Raw genomic sequence first — 22,455 nt, 5'->3', positions numbered from 1 at the left:
AAAATGCATACCACCGTCAACAAAACCACTGCAAACTTGCACTTTATATTATACCAAAAATTCAATGGGATCTAAAACTGCATTCTCAAAATTTTTCCAAAAATGATAATTAAAAAGTTTGAAAATTTGTTGAGGTTTTTTTTTTTGATTTTGTACAAAGTTTGAAGCTTCAAGTTATATGGTTTTAGGTGTAGTATCACCTGTTTTTTTTACAAGGTTGAAAACTTAATATGATAATACAGAAGAGAAGTATTGTTGGAATGTTTTTGTGTTTTTACAATCTGGTAATAATTGCAAGACATTTATTTTTTTAATATTATATCCAACATACATATAATATATCAGTCGCGGCTACGAGTTACATGGTCCATTCGATCAGTCCAATTGTTGCCTACTATATCCAATAAATATGAACGTCTGGCATCAATTGGGGCTTGAATATTGCAACAAATCGATTGTCTTGTTGGAACCAGATATCGTTGATGTTTAGCTAATTCATTTTTGGAAACAAAGAGAAGTCAGCAAGGCTCGATAGCGCACGCCATTACCGTAACCGATAATGCCGGCAGTGCTTTATTTATTTATTATCAAAGTAAATTATCACAATTTTGAATCGTGTTCTGGCGTCAAACGATTCATGATGACTTGCCAAACCTTACTAAACAGAAATATCAACACAGATTGCCATTTTCAGCTGTCAAACCATAGTTATCGATATAGATAGTTCCCACGAGAGTAGGTACTACATTACCGGAACCAGCCGGATTTATATCCGGTCAAGGACTGTCACTTCAACAGCATTCCCCGCATATGTATGGTTTTCATGCTGCTACAATAACAACCAGATATAGATAGTTCTCTTGCGGTTAAAAAAAACACTAGATATAAACTATATTTTTATAAAATATTACAAAAAATTGAAAAATATTAAAAAAAAATATTAAAAAAAAAATTAAAAAAGAATTAAATAAAAAATAAATCAATTTTGAAAACTTTGCAATATGTCGCACTCCTATTATTGTATATTATCTATCCTATACCTATTATATTATTATTATACTTTGTATACATTAAGATGGTCTAAAAAAAAATTAGTATTTCTTTGATGCTTCTAAATTTGTTCTGTGACCAAAAAAATTAGTCACCTATACTTTTATTTATTTTTTACGGTAAAACTAAAAAAAAATTATTATATATTAACATTTTTCTTATTTTTGGTATAATTTTTTGGACATTAGTGAAAGGGCAATTAAAAGCGTAGGTTAAATAATATCGATTTGTAAGCATTTTATACTAAATTTAGGGAAAGGTGCCTTTTTCTCTTTACAAATTCAAGGGTAATTTTCAAAGCGTAAACATTAAATAAAAGAATGAAATAAAAGTATAATTAAACATACATTATACATATATAATTTAAATCTTCTGATAGGGTTATTAATTTTGCGCCATCTTGCATGTACAATCTTCATTTATTTTCATCTTAAGACTAGTACTAACGTGAGATTTCGCCCACAACATGGAAGTCAGTTTTACAATACCTTTACATAGTATACGTACGTACGTATATTTACCTATAAATAAAAAAAAGTAAATGTGCGACTTCTTACAACGCATTAACCTCTTCAGACACTTGGTACACACATGCCCACTATTTTCTCTAAAAGATTTGCTTAAGCAAAATGTGCGTGCATAGAATAATCGTAGATATGCAAGTTTACAAGTACTTCGGTTAGTTAGAAGCCATACAGATACAGTATGTTCTCGAAGCAAATGCAGGTAGTTGATTTTGTTTTTTGTTTGCTCATTGCTTGGATCTGAAGAGGCATCTTTTATTTCAAAAACATCCAAATATGCAACTTGGTAGGAAATTAGTATCCTACGCTGTGATTGCGCATGATCGACATGTTCATCTCGTATGGTTTAGAAATAAAAGAGGCTAATGCTGCGCGTTAATGCGTTTAAGAAGTCATACGTATTGAACACTCTCAAGTCCCGAACTAGAGTCAAGCAGTTTTTTTTCTTCTTTTTTTGTTCACTCACTACGTCATAGCGTGAGTGCCTACTGTTTTAGAAAGCCATGAATTGATATATGTATGTGTGTATGTATGTATGTTTGTATGTATGTATGTATGTATGTAGAATAAAAAACAACTTCAACAAAGAAAATAAAAAATCTATGTATATACAAAATCGCAAATGTACCTTCTGCTCACGCTCAAGCACTTTTTGCGCCACCTTCTCCACTCTTTCAATTTTGTGTGTCTCCAAACTCACCTCTATATCAAAGTCTCGATGTTGTTGCATGCCAACAACACTCTCGCCAGCACCACAGCCATTCACATCTCCTGCCTCACTCAAGGCATCCGAGCTATTCATCACAATGCCACTACTTAACATTTCATCCTCTTCAATGTCCTCCTCCACGAACATATTGTCTACAATGGTATCGTCCAATTCTTGCTCCTCCAAATCGGAGGTCTCTTCTATTTCTGATTGACTATCCAATTCGATATCTGAGTCACCTGAACTACCATGCTTCATTTCGCCTCGCTCCAATGCATCTAGATGATCTGGATTTACCATAGCATTTCGAATACCCATCGGATCTTTACGCGACCATTTTTGTACCTCTTCCTCCATCTTTACAATACGTTCTGGATTCATAGCCCAAAGACAACCCTTTCGCTGATTACCATTTGTCGCGGGTTTTTCAATCTTTTCGAAGCATTTATTCAACGAGAGGTTATGGCGCACACTATTCTTCCAGCCGCTCGGCGCTGTTCGGAAGTACGGGAAATGTTCACACATAAAGCTATATATCTCCGATACAGGCAGTGAGCCGCTACGTGAATTCTTTAACGCCATGGCTATAAGGCAGGAATACGAGTATGCTGGCTTTGGAAACTCAGACTCCACTGGGGCAATCTTAATTCGCTGTTGTAGAGGCTTTACAGAAATTGTTGTGATAGTTGTGGTGCTAGCAGAGGATGGCGTTGTGATGGCTGGCCCATTGTTGAGACTTATTGGTATGAGGCCGGCAGTAAAGCTGCCAGTAGTCGAACTAGTCGATGGTGAGGAGTGCGAAGAGGATGAAGACGATGATGGCGAACCGACTGAATTGCTGCCATTCTGCATGAGCGGTGAATGTACAGATGCTATGCTCTTTGGCGTAAAACTAGAATTTTGCACATTTCGTCCCACCAACTTTGTAACATGTTGGCCGCCGCCAACTGAGCTACCGTTGGCATTCACAACACTTATATTTTGCAACGGACTGGAGTCACGTTCTCTCTTAAGCATAATCGTGCCGTTTGTTGTAACTACTTGCCCGCTATGCGCAGATTTCGCAGCAGCCTGTTGTTTCAGTTTGTTATAAGCGATGCTATTGGCAAATGTTAGACCACCAATGCCAGGCGCCAGCTTGATGGTATTCGTTGTCGTGCTATTCAGCATGCCATTCGAATTAAGCAAACTACTGCTGACGTTGCTATTCCCACTGCTAACATTGTTCGCCAGCCCATTCCCATTGGAATTATTGCTAGCATTTCCTCCACCATTATTACTTGTAACACTGACTCTGGTCTCCTCATAACTCGCAGTAACTTTCCGCAACTCTACACACAAATCCTTCTTGATCGTCTCTACGGCAGTCGAGCCCTTGCGCTGCAGTATCGAGTTCGTCGCCAAAGTGGCCGGCGCTGTTGTGCCCGCTGTCACCGTTGATGAAATCGTCACAATCTGCTTTGGTATATGTGAATAAAGCTGCTCATTACGCATCGCACCGGCGCTTACTTTTAATTGGGCAGGAGAGAATGTTAAATGTGATTTGGTTTCGTTAACGTTAGGTGAGGCGGGCGGTGGCGGCGAATATACAGAACTCTGTAGACTATTCGCATTTAAATTTATCTTCGGTGACCTATGCAGCAATGATGAGGATATCAACGGCATAACCGAAATCGGATCCACACAAGCGCCTACATCTACGTAATAGTCGTTCGAGCACGACCATGATGGTCCGGAGCTATTGCCTAGCCAAGAAGAAAAGCTTGTGCCTGAGGACGATATCGCACCAGAAGTCAGACTACTACTATTATTATTACTATAGTGTGTGGAAGAAATTGCATCGATGGCATTTTCAAAAGAGGACGGCAGATCGTTGACCAAAGAAGCGAGTTCACTACTAACGCCAACTACATTCGAAATCTCGCTGCGTATATCAATATCCAGCATATCTTGCAGCGAATCTGAGGTGTATAGGTCTAATGTAGGCCGCGATGTGTCCTGAAAAATAAAACAAAAACAAATTAATAGACTAAATGTGCATATATATACATACATATGTGTGACTATGTAATAAATAATATGAAGGAGAGTGCGAATTTTCAGGGAATTTTATCAACGCATTTATAAACAGATAAAGTGTAAAAATTAGTATTCTTAGATCGAGTTTTTGATGAATATTGTTGAGGCGTAAGTCTTTCCATGATGAACTGTTAATAAGTACTGTAAAAACTATGTATTTAGCACTCAGAACCATTGTAGGCGATATTTTGAGCGCTGGTTGGCTAAGCTTCAGAACTCCGAATTTGAGTTAATTTTGAGGTTTGTCGCTTTTCTCGAAAACCATCGATATGTCAATGTGTGCAGAACATGGTGTCCTTCACAGTTATACAGGGTTGGCCATATTAAACTGACCCATGTGATTATTAAAAAAATATGGAAAAAGAAACATTTTTTTGTGTTTCATTGTGAAAAACATTTAATTTAGTTCAAGGAGATTCGTTTACATCACTTTTTGAATATGATATCGCGCAAGTGGTCGTCCTTAACTCGTATAGCGTAATGTGCCCGTTTTTCGGCGTTTTCCATAGTTTTGGCCAGCGTCTCGGCCGATATGGCGGCTATTTCCCGTCGGATATTGGCCTTAAGTGCGCCTAGTGTCTTTGGCTTGTTGACGTAAACCTTAGATTTCAAATTACAGTAAAAAGTTATAGGGTTACTCAATGGGTCAGTTTAATATGGCCAACCCTGTATATATTGTATATATGTATATATAATTGGCGCGTACACGCTTTTTGGGTGTTTGGCCGAGCTTCTGCTCCTATTTGTGGTGTGCGTCTTGATGTTATTCCACAAATGGAGGGACCTACAGTTTCAAGCCGACTCCGAACGGCAGATATTTTTATGAGGATCTTTTTCATGGCAGAAATACACTCGGAGGTTTCCCATTGCCTGCCGAAGGGCGACCGCTATTAGAAAAAACTTTTTCTAAATTTTGGTGTTTCACCGAACCTACGTTCTCTCTGAATTCCGAATGGTAGTCACGCACCAAGCCATTCCGCTACGTCGACCGCACACAGTTACAGTAAGTAATAATATTACTGTTTATTGCTCAAAATTAAGTATTAATTCTCTCTGTAGGCTTCAGAAGAGGTACATTTGTGTTTGGAGACCAGGATGCAGATACATGTATTTATTATTACTACCAAAATAGAAATTTGTTTCTAGTGCAGTCAACACCTATGAAAAATAATCCGGGGAAATGATCGGGGTATTGAGCTGGATAGCTCAAAAAAACATTGGATTTTTTTTTTTTTGTAAATCGGCTATAAAAAATATTGAACAGCGCTGAACAATTAAATATGCAACATGTAAAAACAGACAAGAAAGCAGAAAGTCGTTCCCACGACAGTCGGTTCTACGTAGCCGGAACGAATCGGATTTATATCCCACCAAGGACTATCAGTGGAGAAGTGGCAAATCGAAAGCGCCTATCAAAATTATTAAAACAAAATCGTATAAAACTGCATTAACCATTAATATTGTTTTTAAGAGTTTGTAATAAAATACAATATTTCAACTCCAATATTTCTAATACGTGTAGTTCATTTTGACCCTTATTTGTGGGTTCAATATAGTGAATGCGGCCGCTAAGGCTTTTTAGATCTTCCCAGTTAAGTTGCACGAGTCTCTTGCAGACTGCCAGAGATGGTGGGATTTTATTGCCTAATTTTCTCTGCACTAATATTCAAGCAAGCAACTCTGTTAGCGCCATGCTAGAGCAATTTTACTGCAACTATACAAATTGGATGATAGAAGAAGCAAAAGCGTTAAATTTATCGGCCATATTTACATTTACACCAGGCGCAAAGAAAACGAAATGCGCAACGAAAAAAGAAAGCACATAACACTAAAATAGGACAAGACGAAACACCTATTATGCAACATCGGTTTATGTTTGCCAAGACAAAGAGCTGATAAAGGTTACCATATCCAAACAATCCAGCAAACCGAAAGCAACCATAAAAAATAATCATATGGATTTAACCTACGACAATACGGAAAAATACTCGTAAAATAAGCAAAAGAACACGAAACTGTTAACATTCTAACAATACGAAATACTTTTAATTTTTAGTACCTGTGCGTATGTAAGTATACAAGCATACATACATACATACAACCATGTACTTATATGCATAGGCATGTACCCTATGTAGGTACGAGTATAATTTTCCGCAGTAATTTGTCCACGTTTTCTATGCCTACTTCAGGCTAATATATGAATGTATGTATGTATGTATGTGCAAGAGAAGGAACGTTTTGCCATGTTTAATGTTTTCTTTACACGAATGAAGTTACCGGCTGGGAAGACATATAACAAGAAAGTGTGTGCATACATACATATGTATACAAAAAGCCAGAAACACATAAAAACTGTGGAAAACGAAGTGGAATGGCATACCCAGAGAAATACCCAGCAAAGCATGAAATAATGCAGACATGCACACACTTACAATAACAAAAGTACTTTAAACAAACATAAATGCCTACGTATGTATATGTACATGCATACGTAGATGTATACTGAAATATGTATGAGTGTACATACATATCGATCAGTCACTTCGTGGTGGCACATATACATACATATGTATATATGTACAATCGTTGTATTTTTTCCCGCGTAATCAGAAATTATTAACGTGAGCATTGAGAAAAGCAATATGTAAACAAAAGTTTTAAAAAGATTGCATACACAAACAACTCAACTCGAATTTTAGCAATACAACACAAAACATTCAAATAAATACAACAAAAAAGGCACGAAAGTCGAAAATGCACGATAGTCAAAGGAAACGATGATACGAAGTCATACCAGTTATGCTCCGAAAATACTGTAGGACAATAGGGTACCTCAATAAGAGCACTCGATTTTTAAATGCAAATTAAAGGAGTTGTGTGTGCGATATACGTAACTGAGAATTTTTATTTGAAAGAACATTTTATTGCGAAGAGTTTAGAATAAACCCCCTCTAAAACTATTATAAGGGCACCAGATATTGACATGATCTTAATTTTTTTCTTTTCTTTTTTTCAGCATTCATCATTTCTTAATAGATATATTCGTATAGTCCATTCTATAAAAAGGTTAGAATAACCAAAGTTTCAAAGTTTTACAACCAATTCCATCGAAATTTCAAGCTTCCTAATAAGAATATTTAGAATAATTTTTGGTGTGCAGTTTTATAAAATGAAAGTTTGAAATAGCTCAAAATTGTCGTTGATTTTTTTTAGATTTTTTTCTACCGGTCAAAACCTCGCACAGAATAAACCTTATATACATACGTATGTAAATACGTGATAAACGTTGACTTTAATATTCATTTTCTTTCCGACTCAGAGTTACCAGATTTAAATGGCCCAAAACTCCCGTTGATTCTTAAAATTGTTTTTTTTTTTTCTTTTTGAGGAAAGTGACTTTTTTTAAATCGAATGCTCGTAAATTATTTTACTTAGAAAAATTGCAAAAGTACTTCATTAGACCAAAATACAGAGGGATACAAATTTAGATACATAATATTTTTCTAAAGCTTCCGATTAAAAAATTTTTAATTTTGATTAAAATTTGTTTTTTTTTTGTTTTTGTTAATTTATATTGTACAAGAGGCGCTGCTGATACTATTTTTGTGTTCGCTCTAGTAAATACTGGTGATTTGAAAATGTATATATGAGGTCTCGAGAGGGATTTCGAGACGTTTGGTGACGTGTGAGAGACTTCTTGAACGGCAGCAAAGAAAAGCTTTTCTGCATCGCATCGTCACTGCAAATGAAAAATGGATCTATCATGATAGCCCTAAGCGTCAAAGTTCTTGGAGCACTGACAGGTGAACCAGGTCCATAGCTGGCAAAAAAAAAATATTCATGCTTCAAAGGTTATGTTGTGTATCTGGTGACATCTATTATGAAATGCGGCCGGAATGGGACAGTATACATGACAAACTGATTTTGCAACACTAGGGCACGTTGATAAATCGGTTCAGAAATATTTAACGTGACTGAATTGGGAGATCTTGCGCCACCCGCCGTATTCCCCAGACATTGCACCTTCGGATTACAGTCTGTTCCGATCAATGCAGTCAGCCCTTATTGGAAAGCGGTTCACTTCTTACGAAATCATCGCAAACTAGCTCAATGAATGGACCAAGCCAAAAGAACTCGAATTTTTCGTCAGAGGAATCCGTATGCCTCCTGAAAGATGGAGTAAAGTTGTAGCTTCCTATGGCACATCCTTCACATAATGTCAAGTATTACTTAATTGTTAAATAAATAGTGAAAACGTTGCAATATGTCGCGCTGCGGACCATCAAAATTCTTTCGATATCGCCCCATACCGCTTACAATTACCTACTTATAATAAATCGAGTACCTAAACACCCAAATACTAGGCCTCAGCCACATTGCATCTCTGTATCAAACAGAAGAAGGTGCATACGTACAGGTATATGTATGTGTGTCACCCAAATACATAACGAAAACAAAGAAAATGTTTGCATGTTATGAAAATGATTACAAAATAAAACGCTGAAAAGAAAAGAAAACAAAGAAATAAAGCAATCAAAGAAAAGAAGCCAAATTCCAATCAAAACAAACAGCACCAAAAAAAAAACAACACAGCTCTAAAAGTGGGAAGAACGAAGACGAAAGTGATGACTTTTTGCATGTCGAATGTGCCGCACGAAACAGATGGGCGTCCACCAAGCGCAACAACTACTCTCAACAATGCACGGTCACTATGTACAGGGTGTCCGGTGGCATAATTAAGAATTAAAAGCTAAATTAAAAAAGAATTACGAATGATAAACGTTTATTTCAATAACTATTACAAAGAAATGAAGTTGCGGTTTTTTTTTAATTATTAAAATCAAAATAATTATTACTATATTAATTATAATTATTACCATTACCCATTAACCTCGCGCACGATATTTTCCTTTTGTGCTGAGATGGCCGCTGTGTTTGTTTCATAGACTTTACTTTTGAAAAAATCGGGCGACTTGGCCGGCAAAGACATGTCACCAAAACGGCTTATCGTTTGTTACGGAAAAGATCATACAGTATCACCATGGTCTCTCTGGCAGTGTGCGGCGGAGCGCCATCTTTCTGACACCATGAGTGTGTACTGAAGGAAGGTTTTTCTCTCATTATAGGCAGACAATAACCGCTCAACATGTGCCAATAAGATACTATGCTTATAATACGTAATTTCGTTGTATTTAATGAGCAATTTATTTGTATTTCACCAAGTACTGATGTGTCGTCTTATGATGGATCGCGAGTATGTGCTACACGCTCAATATTTATTGACAGAGTTGCGATCCAAATCGATGGATTTCAAAATTTCTAGAAATTTGGCAATATGAAGCTGGATTTCATACTACATATGCAATAAATATTGTGATCCAAAAATATCTCCTGTAAATATTGCGCCTAAAACTTAATTCTGCCACTGGACACCCTGTACATCATGTACTGTAGGGGAAGCGCAGTCCCCCATCGAATTTTAGCATTCTCCCATATTCCATTCCTTCTCATGACTTTTTAGACTCTCTACTTAGGCTAAAAACTTTGATTAAAGCATTCCTAATCGAAGTGAGATTTAGGCCCTGGAACTTATAACTAATAACGAATTTATACGTTCATTGAATATACAAGTAGCTATCTATGAGGCCATTTGTACGATTATAACTAGTATTTACCGTTTTTGGGCATATTTTCCATACTAGTTGATTAAAGCTTTCATTTTTACTTTGACTGAATCCACCTACACATCTTGAAAGGTGTGAAAGGTAGGTTTGATAGCTTTTAAAACATCAGGAGGTAAAGGAGAATAATCGTGAGTATAAGTAAGTTGCTTCAGCGCGCTGGTAAGATCACAAAGAATCTTCGCCTTTTGGACACATATCATGACTCGGCTTTTCATCGCTCAAGCCGTAGTGATAAAAAATAGCCATTATAGCAGATTTCATATCTTCAAAACAATGCCGGCGTATTGATAAACCATAGTACACAGTTAATTTGTCTATTACTTTTCCTGTAAGCTTACCTCGACCACCAAGACCTTTTTGTTCAGTTTTCAGTGCATGTAATTGAGTTTTTTCAGTAATATTATACGTACATTTATCTAAAAAGACGGCATGTCCATCAGGCCACAAAACTTGCACAATCCTCCGTTCCTATTCCTAGTATTATCATTACAAAAATGAAATGTCTGTTTATTTCCTACGAATGTCCAATGAAAGAACAGGAAGGAATATATTCATTTCCACAATTATTAAATGCAATTACAATCTTAAATCCCAGCCCGCGTGTACTTGCTGTTTGAAACAGTACATTTCTATCACTTTTGTATCCTTTAAAAGAGCAGAAATAGCAATGAATACCATAATAAAATTTATTATTTGAAATTCAGTACTGACTTCAGGTGCATCATCTTCAGTGTTTTGTTTAAATTTTTTAGAAGATGTACTCTGAATACTTTCATCACGTTCCGCTGCTTTCGGATTAAGGTAGTAGTCCGGTGTAGCGTACGAAATTTCGACGTTTTTTCATGAATCTTTTTTAAAAAGAAAATAAAATGCGATCGTTTTAAAGTTTTTACATGTTTTTGTTGGTGTTTTGAAGTATATAAAAAAAAATTTTTAAAGTTCATTTTATATTAATTTGTTCAAAACTTTTTACGTCAAAGTGGAGTCCTTAAAAAAAAGATGAGTTGGTTCGGGGAAACACAAAGCTTTCCAAAGTCATCTGAAATAAAAAATTCAAAGAGATTGTTATTCTCTAGATTTCATTTTAGGTCTCGAATCTAAAATATACATAAAAAAAAAAAAAATGGCGGACTTGTGAAAAAGGTTCTCAAAATCTAATTTTTTTTCTTCATAAATTGTTTACATTAAATAGTTCATTATTAGAAAATTAAATGTTTTAAAGGTCCGGGATCTAGATATGTGTGTCTAGAATAGCGGGTTACATTTTTAGCCAAATCGGTTGAATAGTTTTGAGTCAGTGATTCCCCGAAATTTCGAAAACATGATTTTGAGAAACACGCGTTTAAAGTTTCGACAACAGATTTTTTATAAAAAAAATTATACTTACATTAATCAGCTATGCCTGGTGCATAGAGCAGTCCTTCCGTTTCCTCAAAGTTGGCATTTTCAGCAACTTTTAGAGCCCTACGTAAAGTTCTGGCCTCTTTACAGTTGGCTTCTGTAGTTTTTCTCTGCCCTCAAAATCCGTGCATTGTCAACATCGTCAGCGTAGTCCCAGACTGTTTGTCCTGCTGTAACGCCCATTGTCTCCATAACCTTGAGTATAGGTAGAAAACCCTCATTAAAGATACAAGCGGCGGTATAAGTAGCAATTTCCAGAACGTTTTTCTCCAGTAAAAGTATGATTTGGAGCAAAATGCCATACACAGTGATTAAAACTTTCGTTGCTATTTTGGGTGTTCCCGCCCAAACATCTTTTCAATAAATCGTCGGACCCTAAAGTCTCGTACACTAGTTTTATGAGATTTATAACTGGGTGTTCATAAGTGCTCTCTTGATTTTCCGCTTTGAGCTGTTGATACTTGCACCAAGAATCTGAGCAGTAAGAGTGCTGAGGGTTTTCGTTTGTTGATGTCATGTGGTAGAATGTTGCCCACACCGCTTTCTTCATTTCTTCGAGAAAATGAGAGTTTCTGGTGATTGTCAAACCGTAGTACGTAGACATTTTTAACATAATCTTAACATAATCAATTACAACGGTTTAGGTTTTGGTGGCTCAGTGCTGGTCGACGAGTCTCTCTTTGTCCTACGCTTTTTCGGAGCACTATTCTTGGTGTTCTTCACTTTTACGGCCATCTTTGTGTTCTTAGCTGCCTCCAATTGTTTTTTCACTTTTGCGTACTCGATAAGAGTTTTTTTACACCTTGAAGTGCTCGGTACATTCTTTTCTCCACATGCAATACACATTTTTGCTTCTCAACTTCTGGATCGCCACCGTAAGGTTTATCATCTATCAAATTTTTATGGTTTTTACTGTCCCCATCTCCAATATACCTCACATACTTAACATCGAAACGCTGCAGAGAACGCTTGAACATTTCCGAAATCCCGTTGACCTCCACTACTGCCCTCGAGGTTTGCTGTACATTCATCTTTGTGATTATCGTATAAACTCTCGGCTTCAATGGGATCTTTCGTTGCTAAATACTGGCATCCTTTACATACGCTTGACTTAACTGTGACGTCAACAATTTTATTAGAAAATTTTCCTATCAATGACACAATGCCCAAGAGAGAGGAATACCTCTCTTAGCCCACGAACCATCTCCTGAAACAGTCAAGTGATTTTCTGGGAAACCTTCTGCCACGTTCTCTTCGTTTTCCTCCTTTATTGCTTTTTTAAGCACAACATCAGTAACAGATTTGACAGCGACACTTATTTGCTGTATCACTTGATAATAGAGAGACTTATGAAAAATATTTAAATCCATCATCGAGCAAAAAAGATTTATTCCAGAGTGACCGATGCCAAGCAATCTCATTACATAAGTAAATCGTCGGTTAATTTCATACGCATTTTTTATCATTGGAAACGAATCAATCAGATATTCTCGGCACGAACACTTCACACATAATTTAAATCCTAAACCTCTAGGTGAATTTTTCAAAAATTTAATATCACTGTTGCAAAGCTTACATTTTAACCGCGATTCTAATGCACCAAACACCATAGCGAAACTGATTAAAACGTACTTGAAACTAGAGTCGTGGTTTACTTCAAAATCACTGTTATCTTTCAGTTGTTTTGCGCTTGAACCCACAAAATCAGTATCAGCTTCTGCAGTAAATTGATTCCCCTTAAAATTTTCAGAACTCCGAAGTTGCCTTGAAACAGTGGTAAATTACTTCAAAAATAATATATTTTAGCACACAACTAAAACACAACGCTACGGAGCGCCCGAGCACCCTTTGTTAATTCAGATAAGCGGTTATTCTCTCTACTCTCCTCTCCCTTTCGTTTAACACACACACACATAAATATCCAACCCTACCGCTAGCTTATGTTGCATTCTTTGAAAAAAAAAAAAAAACGAGCGTAAGATTTTTGTGAATTGCTTCGCTGCCGCGCAATGCATGCAACATTCATATCTGTCGATAACGATGACAGAATTTCCCGCGCAACTTATTTTTTGTTGAATGCTGTTATGAACATACTTGTTCATGAGAACTTCATGTTAAAAGAAAGTTGGAATAAATGTGTTTTTTGTTGCGATTCCACGAGTTGAATGAGTGATGGGTTTAAACAAATTTGAAGTGGCGAACACAATTAAACTGCATTAGCTTTTCTGATCACTTCTGATAATGTCATGCTCCTTCTAATCTTAATTTTTATGGGTGTACATACATACAGAGTGTTTCTGCCGTTCAATGTCTCTCCAGAAAATGCTGCTCTTTTTCGAAGCAAATCATAAAATTTGCTGTATTTTATAACTTTCATCAAAGCATTTTGGCTCAACACAGGGTTTTTTGCGCACAGGGTATTGTGTTTGAAATACCTCGAAATTTTTAATTATTTTCAACATTTTCAGCAGACTTTTTTTACTGGTACAAAATAGCATGATCGGATGATCGCCATAATAATTCAAGGTAATTTTATATGCCCGAAATTATTTATGATTGCTAATAAAATTTGCAAAATTCTATAAGATATAGACTAAGCACAACACCCCTTACATAAGGAAATACGAGTACATCTCGTTTTGGTTGTAGCTACTTAAACATTCCCCATACATGTACGGGGAATACTGCTGAAGTGACAGTCCTTGACCGGATATAAATTCAAGTCGTTCCGGTAACGTAGCACCGAATACCGTGTGAACGGAGTGCATATTGTAGTTAAAATTGCTTAGTCGGACACCAAATAGCAATTGTTTGATGGAACGTGTTTTTCGTTTTGGCAAATTATATACGAGAAATAATAAGAAAATATCTTAGCGGCCGAAAACTTTAGATGTAGCAACAAGTTATTCTAAAATTACCAATTAAGATATCGACAATCGAGCATGTTCTGCAATTTCGGTGCAATTTACAAAATATTCCCGAATATTTGTAATGGAGGTAGTAAATATTTCATATGGACACTGCTTCATATCCAAATATTTAGTGAAACATGTTTGCCTTTTTGTTAAGAATTCTTTGAAATACGCATATACGTGAGCTACTTTAAAATTTATAGTTTCAACAAGACGGAGCCGCTTTGTATACATCTAACATCTAACAACTCCCAATTGTATTTTTTCACGTTCAATTTATATTAACTGAAATAATATTATCGATTTGAGATACCCTGTATAACTCTTTATTATATATTTATTGGTCTCATGATTGTTGCACCCTTTCCAAGCTAAATGTTTCAGCAACATGCTGTTGCAACATCCATTCCCCTCTGCGACATGAAATTTTTCGAACATGCAAAGGCTCGCTCACTGTTCGCTCTTCGCCGCCTCTACATTTTCGATGGTTATATGCTGCGCTCTCCTTCATTATAGCTCGTCTCCATTTGAATTTACGACCAGCTGCTAACAACACAATTGCAAAAAATTCTAACAGGCAACACAACAATATAGCAACACAAGGAGAATGGCTAAGCCGGGAAAGGAAAGGCAGTCGAAATACACAATACACATGCACACATACCTCCCAACAACAACAGCTAACACAATAATTGCCGAGTCGTCATTTCCAACGATTCGTAGGTACACATGGCAAATTGATATGTTCGAGAGCGCATGTACATATCTGCCGGCACCCGTGTGTCTCTCTATGTGTGTGCATGTGTATTAGCGCAACCAATGAAACTGGGTACAGTTGCCGACAAAACACATTCACACAGCATACTCAACCACTACAATTTTCCAGACCGGTCGCCAACTCTTGGTTCTGAGCCTGCAGAGCGTAGCGAACGAAAATGGAGTTTCGCTCATACACAATGTTGCCATACGAGAATATTTTTACTACCAATTTGCTGTGAAATCAGCAGTAAGTATTCTCATCAATATCGACACATTGAAATTTAATAAAAAAGTTTCAAAATTTTAAAATTAACGCAAATCAAAATTTACTTTTCAAATTTTGTAGATATTTACCCTATGTAAATAGATTTGTTGACAAACAATTCCGTGTATGTGCATACGTATGTGCTTAGCCCTCCGTTGGGCACCCGGGACTGGTTTTTCGACTTTGGACGTGAATTTAACATTTCTATTATAGCTTAGGACTAAATTTAATTTTCTATCGATATATGTATGGATAAAACTTTTTAAAAAGGGTCCTCGAACAGGAGAAAAAAGGCCGCACCCGGGTTTCCAAACGAAGGTTTTAAAAAAGGTGTCCAACGGAGGGTTAAAATAATTAATTTCATATTATTAGAACGGCCGAGATTCTTGAAAGCGCTGTATCCGCACTGAGAAGACAGTCTTTTCTCAATCTTACACAATAATGCTGATCATTCCTTCACTAATAACTACCCAATCAATTTTGAAAGTAAAAGACGAAAATGGAACTGGTTGGAAATACGAGTATATCTGTAATGACGTCAATGTTGCCAAAATGGATTTTCAATGGAACCCACAAGGAAGTTGTTGGAGAGAGCGCCCACGCAAACTTGGATGCGCACAATTTTAAATAAAAGCTCATTCACCGCTATCTGAAATGAAATTAGACATATAGCGGCTGACAGAAGCGTTCGAGTTTTTGTTTCCTCCCTATGCTCGGAATAGGAACGATAATATGTGCAGAAAGATGTTATTTTTATAGTAGATTTTAGTTCTTAAAAATTTCATCTAAAACTACATATTAACTACTGAAGCTGCAAAACTGCCAATTGTCGTTGACGCCGAATCAAATCGATATCTAACTTCTAGAATTTCTATTTAATCTAATTTTGCTTGCGACAATTTGCAAAGGAAGTGCTATCACTGAAGTAGGAAATATGACATCTTCAAAAGTTTTTATGAATCTCGCGCTATTTAATCAAAAATGATAAAATGATTAAGTCACTTAAATTAAAAAAATGCTCGTTAACTCTAGACATATAAAATAATATTATGTCGTTTTTTTTTAATAAACAATTTTGCTTGAAACAAGATCTCTTAATTTGAAAGAAGAATGTTGTTATATGGCATGTGATAACAATTCTCGCCCGATCATGTTTAATTTCTTCTTATCCAAACACAAATGCTAGCCACACAATTTTTAAATAATTAAAAACGCAAAACTTTTAAATAATTAGTTTTTTGCTTGGTTTGCTTTTTGCCGATTTCAAAATATTTATGAAGCTCGCTTTTTACGGCGACATTTGTAGACAAGAAAAATTTGGCTGTCGCTACGACGTAAAATGCCTTGCTCAATGAGTTTACACTATTAGAATGAAGACGCACCAAAACGAATTTTCAGAATTATCACATAAAATTAAAGATAACAATTATTTTTTTAAGCGGCACTGTTATAGAATTGTAGCAGAATCCCCCAAAAAATGCATGCAGGTACAAAAAAATGTATATGAAATTTCCAATTTATTTTGAAATTTCCAATTTTGGCCCAACTGGACCGATACGGCAGCATTGTTCACGTACCGGGCAAGATTCTCAATGCCGACTGCCATGGTTTTGTTTGCTGCCTTTGTCGGTTGCAGACGTTATTTTTCCAGCTGCCTTTGAGCGTTTAGCTTCTTTTTCTTGTTATTGCTATGAACAAAGTCAAACCAAGTTGTGTTTGCTGCTTGTCCCATAGGTTGGCCGACGATGTAAATGATTTTACATTGTATGTATGTATGTATGTATGTAGATACATATTACATACAACTGAATTCTGTGCGAAATGTAGGAATTTTAAGGGGAGCTCATTTTCTACTCTCGTTTGCCGCTTTTTTAGGTATCCCTCCTGTTATCGGTCACATTGAAATCCTTTTTGCGTTATAATCAAAATGCATACATATGTATATACACATACATATGTATGTAGCTGCATTTTTCTTTCATTGCAGCTGCTCATACAAATTTGCAAGCAACTACTATTCCTAAGGCACATTTTTTGGCGGGCAGGACAAAGGACATGGGAGCAAAATTATAATGTCTTATCATACATATGTACATATCTATGTACTATACAAAAATACATACATTATAAATACATAGGTACATATGAATCCAACAAGTATGTACATATGTTTGTGGTTGTAAACTAGAAATAACACTACGACCTTCCAGAATGCCATACAAAAAGCTTTGTCTGGAAGTTAGGTCGATTACTCCACTCCCACTTCTTTCAGGGTCGTTGGACGGCGAGTATGGTAGGTGATGAGTGTATGGAAGAATGTGCGTATGAATGTGCCATGTACAAAAATCGATAACATTCATCACTACAAAAGATATGTATACAATTGATAAGTTGCATATTTCAACAGGACTCCATAATTCCTAGGAGTATACGGGTGAGCTTTCGGGAGTGTCAACACACACATACATACATTTAATATACATATTTATGTGTATATACACATTTATTGGCGCAAAGTACGACGATTCCTTATCAGTTTGTTTATTCATAGAGGTCCTCTACTGGAAGCGCGGTATAAATTTTATTTCGAAGCTAAAATTCCAACTTTTATAATTTTCTGCTATTTTTGGATAACGTTATCTAAAATCACTTCAACTTTTATTATTTTAATATGAATTTAAACTCCTTTTTTTATTAAAAAAAAAAAATATATATTTATATTTAAAACTTTAACATTTAAAAAAAGGAAAAGGATCCCATTCGTTCGCTTTATTTTTTTTGGTTTCTGTGGAAATGTCAAGAAATGGCGCCTCATTCGCCAGATTTTCCAACATACGACTTGTATAGCGGGATTCTCCGTTTCTAAGACGATAGTGCAATAGAAAGAAATGCAAGAATGCTATAATCAAATTTTCAAGGACAAATTATTTACAATAAAAGAATAACAACAGACAATTGAAACAACAGAGTCGCATTCGTCATGTTTCAGTTCATGGCAACTGAAAAAGTGCGGTTTTACTTTTGGATGTTTCGCAGATATGTATTGCAACCAAATATTTTCGCTTGTTTTGTCATTTTGTAATACTGAAAGAATCTGCTGCTCTATACACACACACATATGTATGTACAGACATGTAATATGTATGTCTTAAGGTGAAACCTGCACTAAAGTAAGGAAGATTTGGTTTGTTGTTGTAGCACCCTAAATATTTCCGTACATATACAGGGAATGCTGCTTGAGGAATAGTCCATGGCATAAATAAGGGACTTTCCGGTTACGTAGAACCGATTGTCAAGGGAAAGGGAAAAAGACAGGCCTACGGGTCTGAAGAAGTTCTGACAGAACACTTCCAGCACAACGGAAGATTGACATGAAGAATTGTAGCAATAAAAGAGTAATCTAGGTATATTCTTCAATATATGTATAAAGCGGTGTATTCTTAATAAATTAATTAATCAAAATAAAATGTACGACGTCAGTAATGTCAAGCAGCCATATCTCGAATAAATTTCAACATCGTCCACACAGTAGTGTCTTCCGGCCGCTGAGAATACAACTTTCTGGCTCTCAAAACCTTCCTGCCCAGAATAATTGGAGATTCGCAGTTTGACCTTCGGGTCTTCTGTGCCCTTTACTCATCACAATACCTCAACCCAACCTAATTCCCTCAATAAGCCTAAGATGTAGTTGGGTTGGACTAACCGCTTGTGCCTTTATTCTAAAAGTATCAGACTGAGATGTCTACTACTTCTTTGCCATGAGACTTACCACCAAGAAAAAGCTTAGAAGCGAAGAGTTAAGGCTACGAGACTTAGAATAAAACTAAAAGGAGGTTCGCACTTCGATCTTAAGGCCTTTTCTGGCAAAAAAAAAAAAAATCAATTCCCTCAGTAAACCTAAAAAAGAGTTGGGTTGGGCTAAGCTTATGTACCTTCTTTTCAAAGTACTTGATCGAGATGACTACTCTTTCTTTCTTCGCGCTATGACGTCGCACACGAGAAAAAAATGTATTGGAGTTCCTGGTGATAAATCGAAAAAACGATAGGACTCCGAGAATATATTCCGAAATTGGGCAGAAGGCTTCGCAATTTGTTGTGACCTGTGAGAATGCCAGTGAGCATTCTCAGTTTACCCTTAGGGTGGCTTATAAGTTCCTTCAATCTGTTAGGTTATATCCTCCCAATGAGGTCTGGCGTAAAGCCACGATTGTGGGGTAGATGCGAGTATCTCGATAACGATTTAATAAAACTCGTCGAAACTTGGCAAATTTATTGCTGCTCATCTCATTAGATCCGATATAAATATTAATGATATCGGATAAAAATAATAATAAAAACTAAAGGTCAGCCCAAATTAATTTTTACTAAACTTTGCACGGGCTCGGTTCAAACCGAATAATTTAAATACTTATGTTTTTACCGTAGAATTTCGTTACGACAGATTCAGCCCGAATAAATGTGGTCTAGGGGAGAAAACATACACTTTTCTCCGATAACCCGCTTAAAAAATGTCAATTAATAAATGTATAGAAAAGAGGGTGGATAGGAAAAGCTATCAACCGTGCATAAATTTAGCCAACTGCAAATCTCTAAGCGACCGTAGTGGTTCCTTTATGAATTAAATTACTCTTAATCAATGCTTTTTTTGTATATTAAGCTCTTTCAGCGTGCTCTTAGGTTTATGCTTTCACTTTTTGTATGGTTTTAAGTGTTTTTTTCTTAAGTTTCGATTTTTATAAAAAAAATATTGTCGATATTTACCAAAGAAGGGTTTCAATTTTGGCCAATACTGTGGATATGTGCCTCAATTCTTGAAGGACGGAAGGGTTCAAAGTTGATTGGATGAGTTCTCAACGTTCAAGCCATTCGAGTGTAACTGCAGGCATTAAAGAAATGGATAGAATTTTCACGCATAGTAAAACAATTAAAAGACAAAAGTGAACTATTTTCTTGCGCAAGTAGTAGATCCAGGTAGAAATATGTTAGGCGCTTAAAACTCAAATGGAGATGGCAGCTGTCAGGAAAACAGCATTTAATTGTAACTACTGGAAATGCGAAGATAGAAGCAAAATGCTATTTTACACAATTTTATGATCATAAAGAAAAATAAATTACCAGTAGCAGGGCCTTCAAATATGTGGACATAATGCCTTGGAAAATTTGTAGTTGTAATACATATGTATGTACATGTAACAAAACAGAAGAGAATGCAGAAAATAAGGTTTATGCAATTGGAGTCTGATATTTGAAGCAATTTCGTTTTAAGGGTGATATTCATTTGCGCGGCCTACATACATACATACATATGTGCATATGTAAGTATATACAGTTTAGTTATGGATATATGTAATATCACCAACGCTTTATTTTACTGTAATTATTCGAAAGGTATGATATAATGCAGAAGATTAGTTCATAGTAATTTATTCATATCCTTTTGTCTTCTATATGGGCAAAATTTTGATAACCCAACAGAGATGGGCGGAAATAGACCAAATTTTTTTATCGCACAGTGATTTGAAAATATTTAAAAATTATCTTCGTAATTAAGATGGTGAAGATAAATGAAATAATTTAAATTTCCAAAGGACACAACGACTACCAACAATACCGCTAATAGAATCCATTGAACAGTTCCCCTATCATTTTTTTGTCTCCTGTTCAGTATTGGAATATATGTACAAGTAAAAAATAGGGGTTGTTTCGATAATAATATCATCCGCCAACGATGGCTGTCTTTAAACCAGTTCTGACAAGCTTTGTGGAATGGTTATTTACAATTGGCATGCATTCACATATTCTTATGCTCGTAAATATGTACATACTTATGTATGTATGTATCTATAATTTAAAATTAACATCAAAGGCCCAAGACAATATCATCCGTTCAGAGGAATTGATATAATTTAATTGATACAGGTTCAAAATAAATGCACAAGAACTAATGAAGCTGCGTTTAACTTTATAAATTTTAGTACCGTTGTAATCAACATAATTAGTTCTGTCGCACCTCATTTTTGGTTCCTTTGCGTATACCGTTATAAGCAAGCTAAAAGTAGTTTTTAATGATTAAAAATATGTTTTGAAATAAACACTATTTGAACTGTTATATGTACAAGGTGGCGCAAAATTAATCATCAATTTTGTTTTTTTAGTATTATAAATACAAAAAAATTATTTTAAGGGGATCTAGAAATTTAAAAAAATCGATTTCTTGTTTTTTCTATATTTCGAAAGTTTAGTGTCTTAAGAATATACCGTGAATTTTTCATGCGGAAATTCCCAATATTATATCTTCTACAGCCCTTTAACTAAGTAGAGAGCGGCCCGCGCGCTTCTGTACCTCAAACGACTTTTTTCGGCCTGGCGGCTTTTTCGCCAATATTAAATTAAATTTTTTTTTCATTTTTGTTTACATACAAGAAGTTAAATAAAAAGCCTAAAAAATTTAAATATCGTTTTTCATTTTTTATTAAAAAAAAAAAGAAATTCTTGAAAATATCCTGAATTTTCGAGCTCTCGACCACCGGGACGCCTTAAGTAATGGAAATCTTTATTTTGACCTTTTCGCGCTCTATTGTCTGTCTGTATACTGGAATTGTCTACAAATATGAAATATGATTGACCCGATAGGGTGACTAGTTTTGTACCACCTTGTATTTTGATAACTTAAAATCCGTTTTCTGATTAGAATTAGGTACACGTGATCTTAAAATTTAAAAATTCGAAATAAAAAAATTTCAACAAAAAAAAAATACTTATTCTTAAATTTGAAATTTCTTTTTACATATACTCCGCAATAAAAGATATTTTGCTGTTGTGGACAACAACAAAAACACAAAACATGTATAAGAGCAACACGAGGATTTTTTATTCCCGATATTGCTTCGACAAAGCAACAGTTTCAAACAGTAACAGTAAAAGATTATTTTAGAGCAAAGCAGTTTGGAAGTATGCCACGTTCCTCCAAAAACACACCACCCTTTGTGTATTATTCTTTTTATTTATTAAAAGAAAAAATAACAGACTTTATTTCGGATACTGAAATGTTTCACTAGCATTTTTCACA

At 35.6% G+C, this 22,455-nt stretch overlaps 1 protein-coding gene across 2 annotated transcripts in view; it reads right to left on the bottom strand.

The window, feature by feature from the left end:
• LOC129235507 (transcription factor SPT20 homolog) overlaps nt 1-22,455 on the bottom strand; it is a 32,515-nt gene that overhangs the window by 2,429 nt on the left and 7,631 nt on the right. The window contains exon 2 of one of the 2 annotated variants that reach the window (XM_054869393.1): nt 2,203-4,281. In XM_054869393.1, coding sequence (XP_054725368.1) covers nt 2,203-4,281 — 2,079 coding nt within the window. The remainder of the gene's footprint in view (nt 1-2,202; nt 4,282-22,455) is intronic. The other variant, XM_054869394.1, reaches the window with a different exon arrangement.

The sequence above is a fragment of the Anastrepha obliqua genome, chromosome 1 (genome assembly GCF_027943255.1).
Source record: "Anastrepha obliqua isolate idAnaObli1 chromosome 1, idAnaObli1_1.0, whole genome shotgun sequence".
Taxonomy (NCBI): Eukaryota; Metazoa; Arthropoda; class Insecta; order Diptera; family Tephritidae; genus Anastrepha; species Anastrepha obliqua.
The sequence above is the reverse complement of the archived record's forward strand: the minus strand, read 5'-3'. Positions and strand labels throughout refer to the sequence as shown.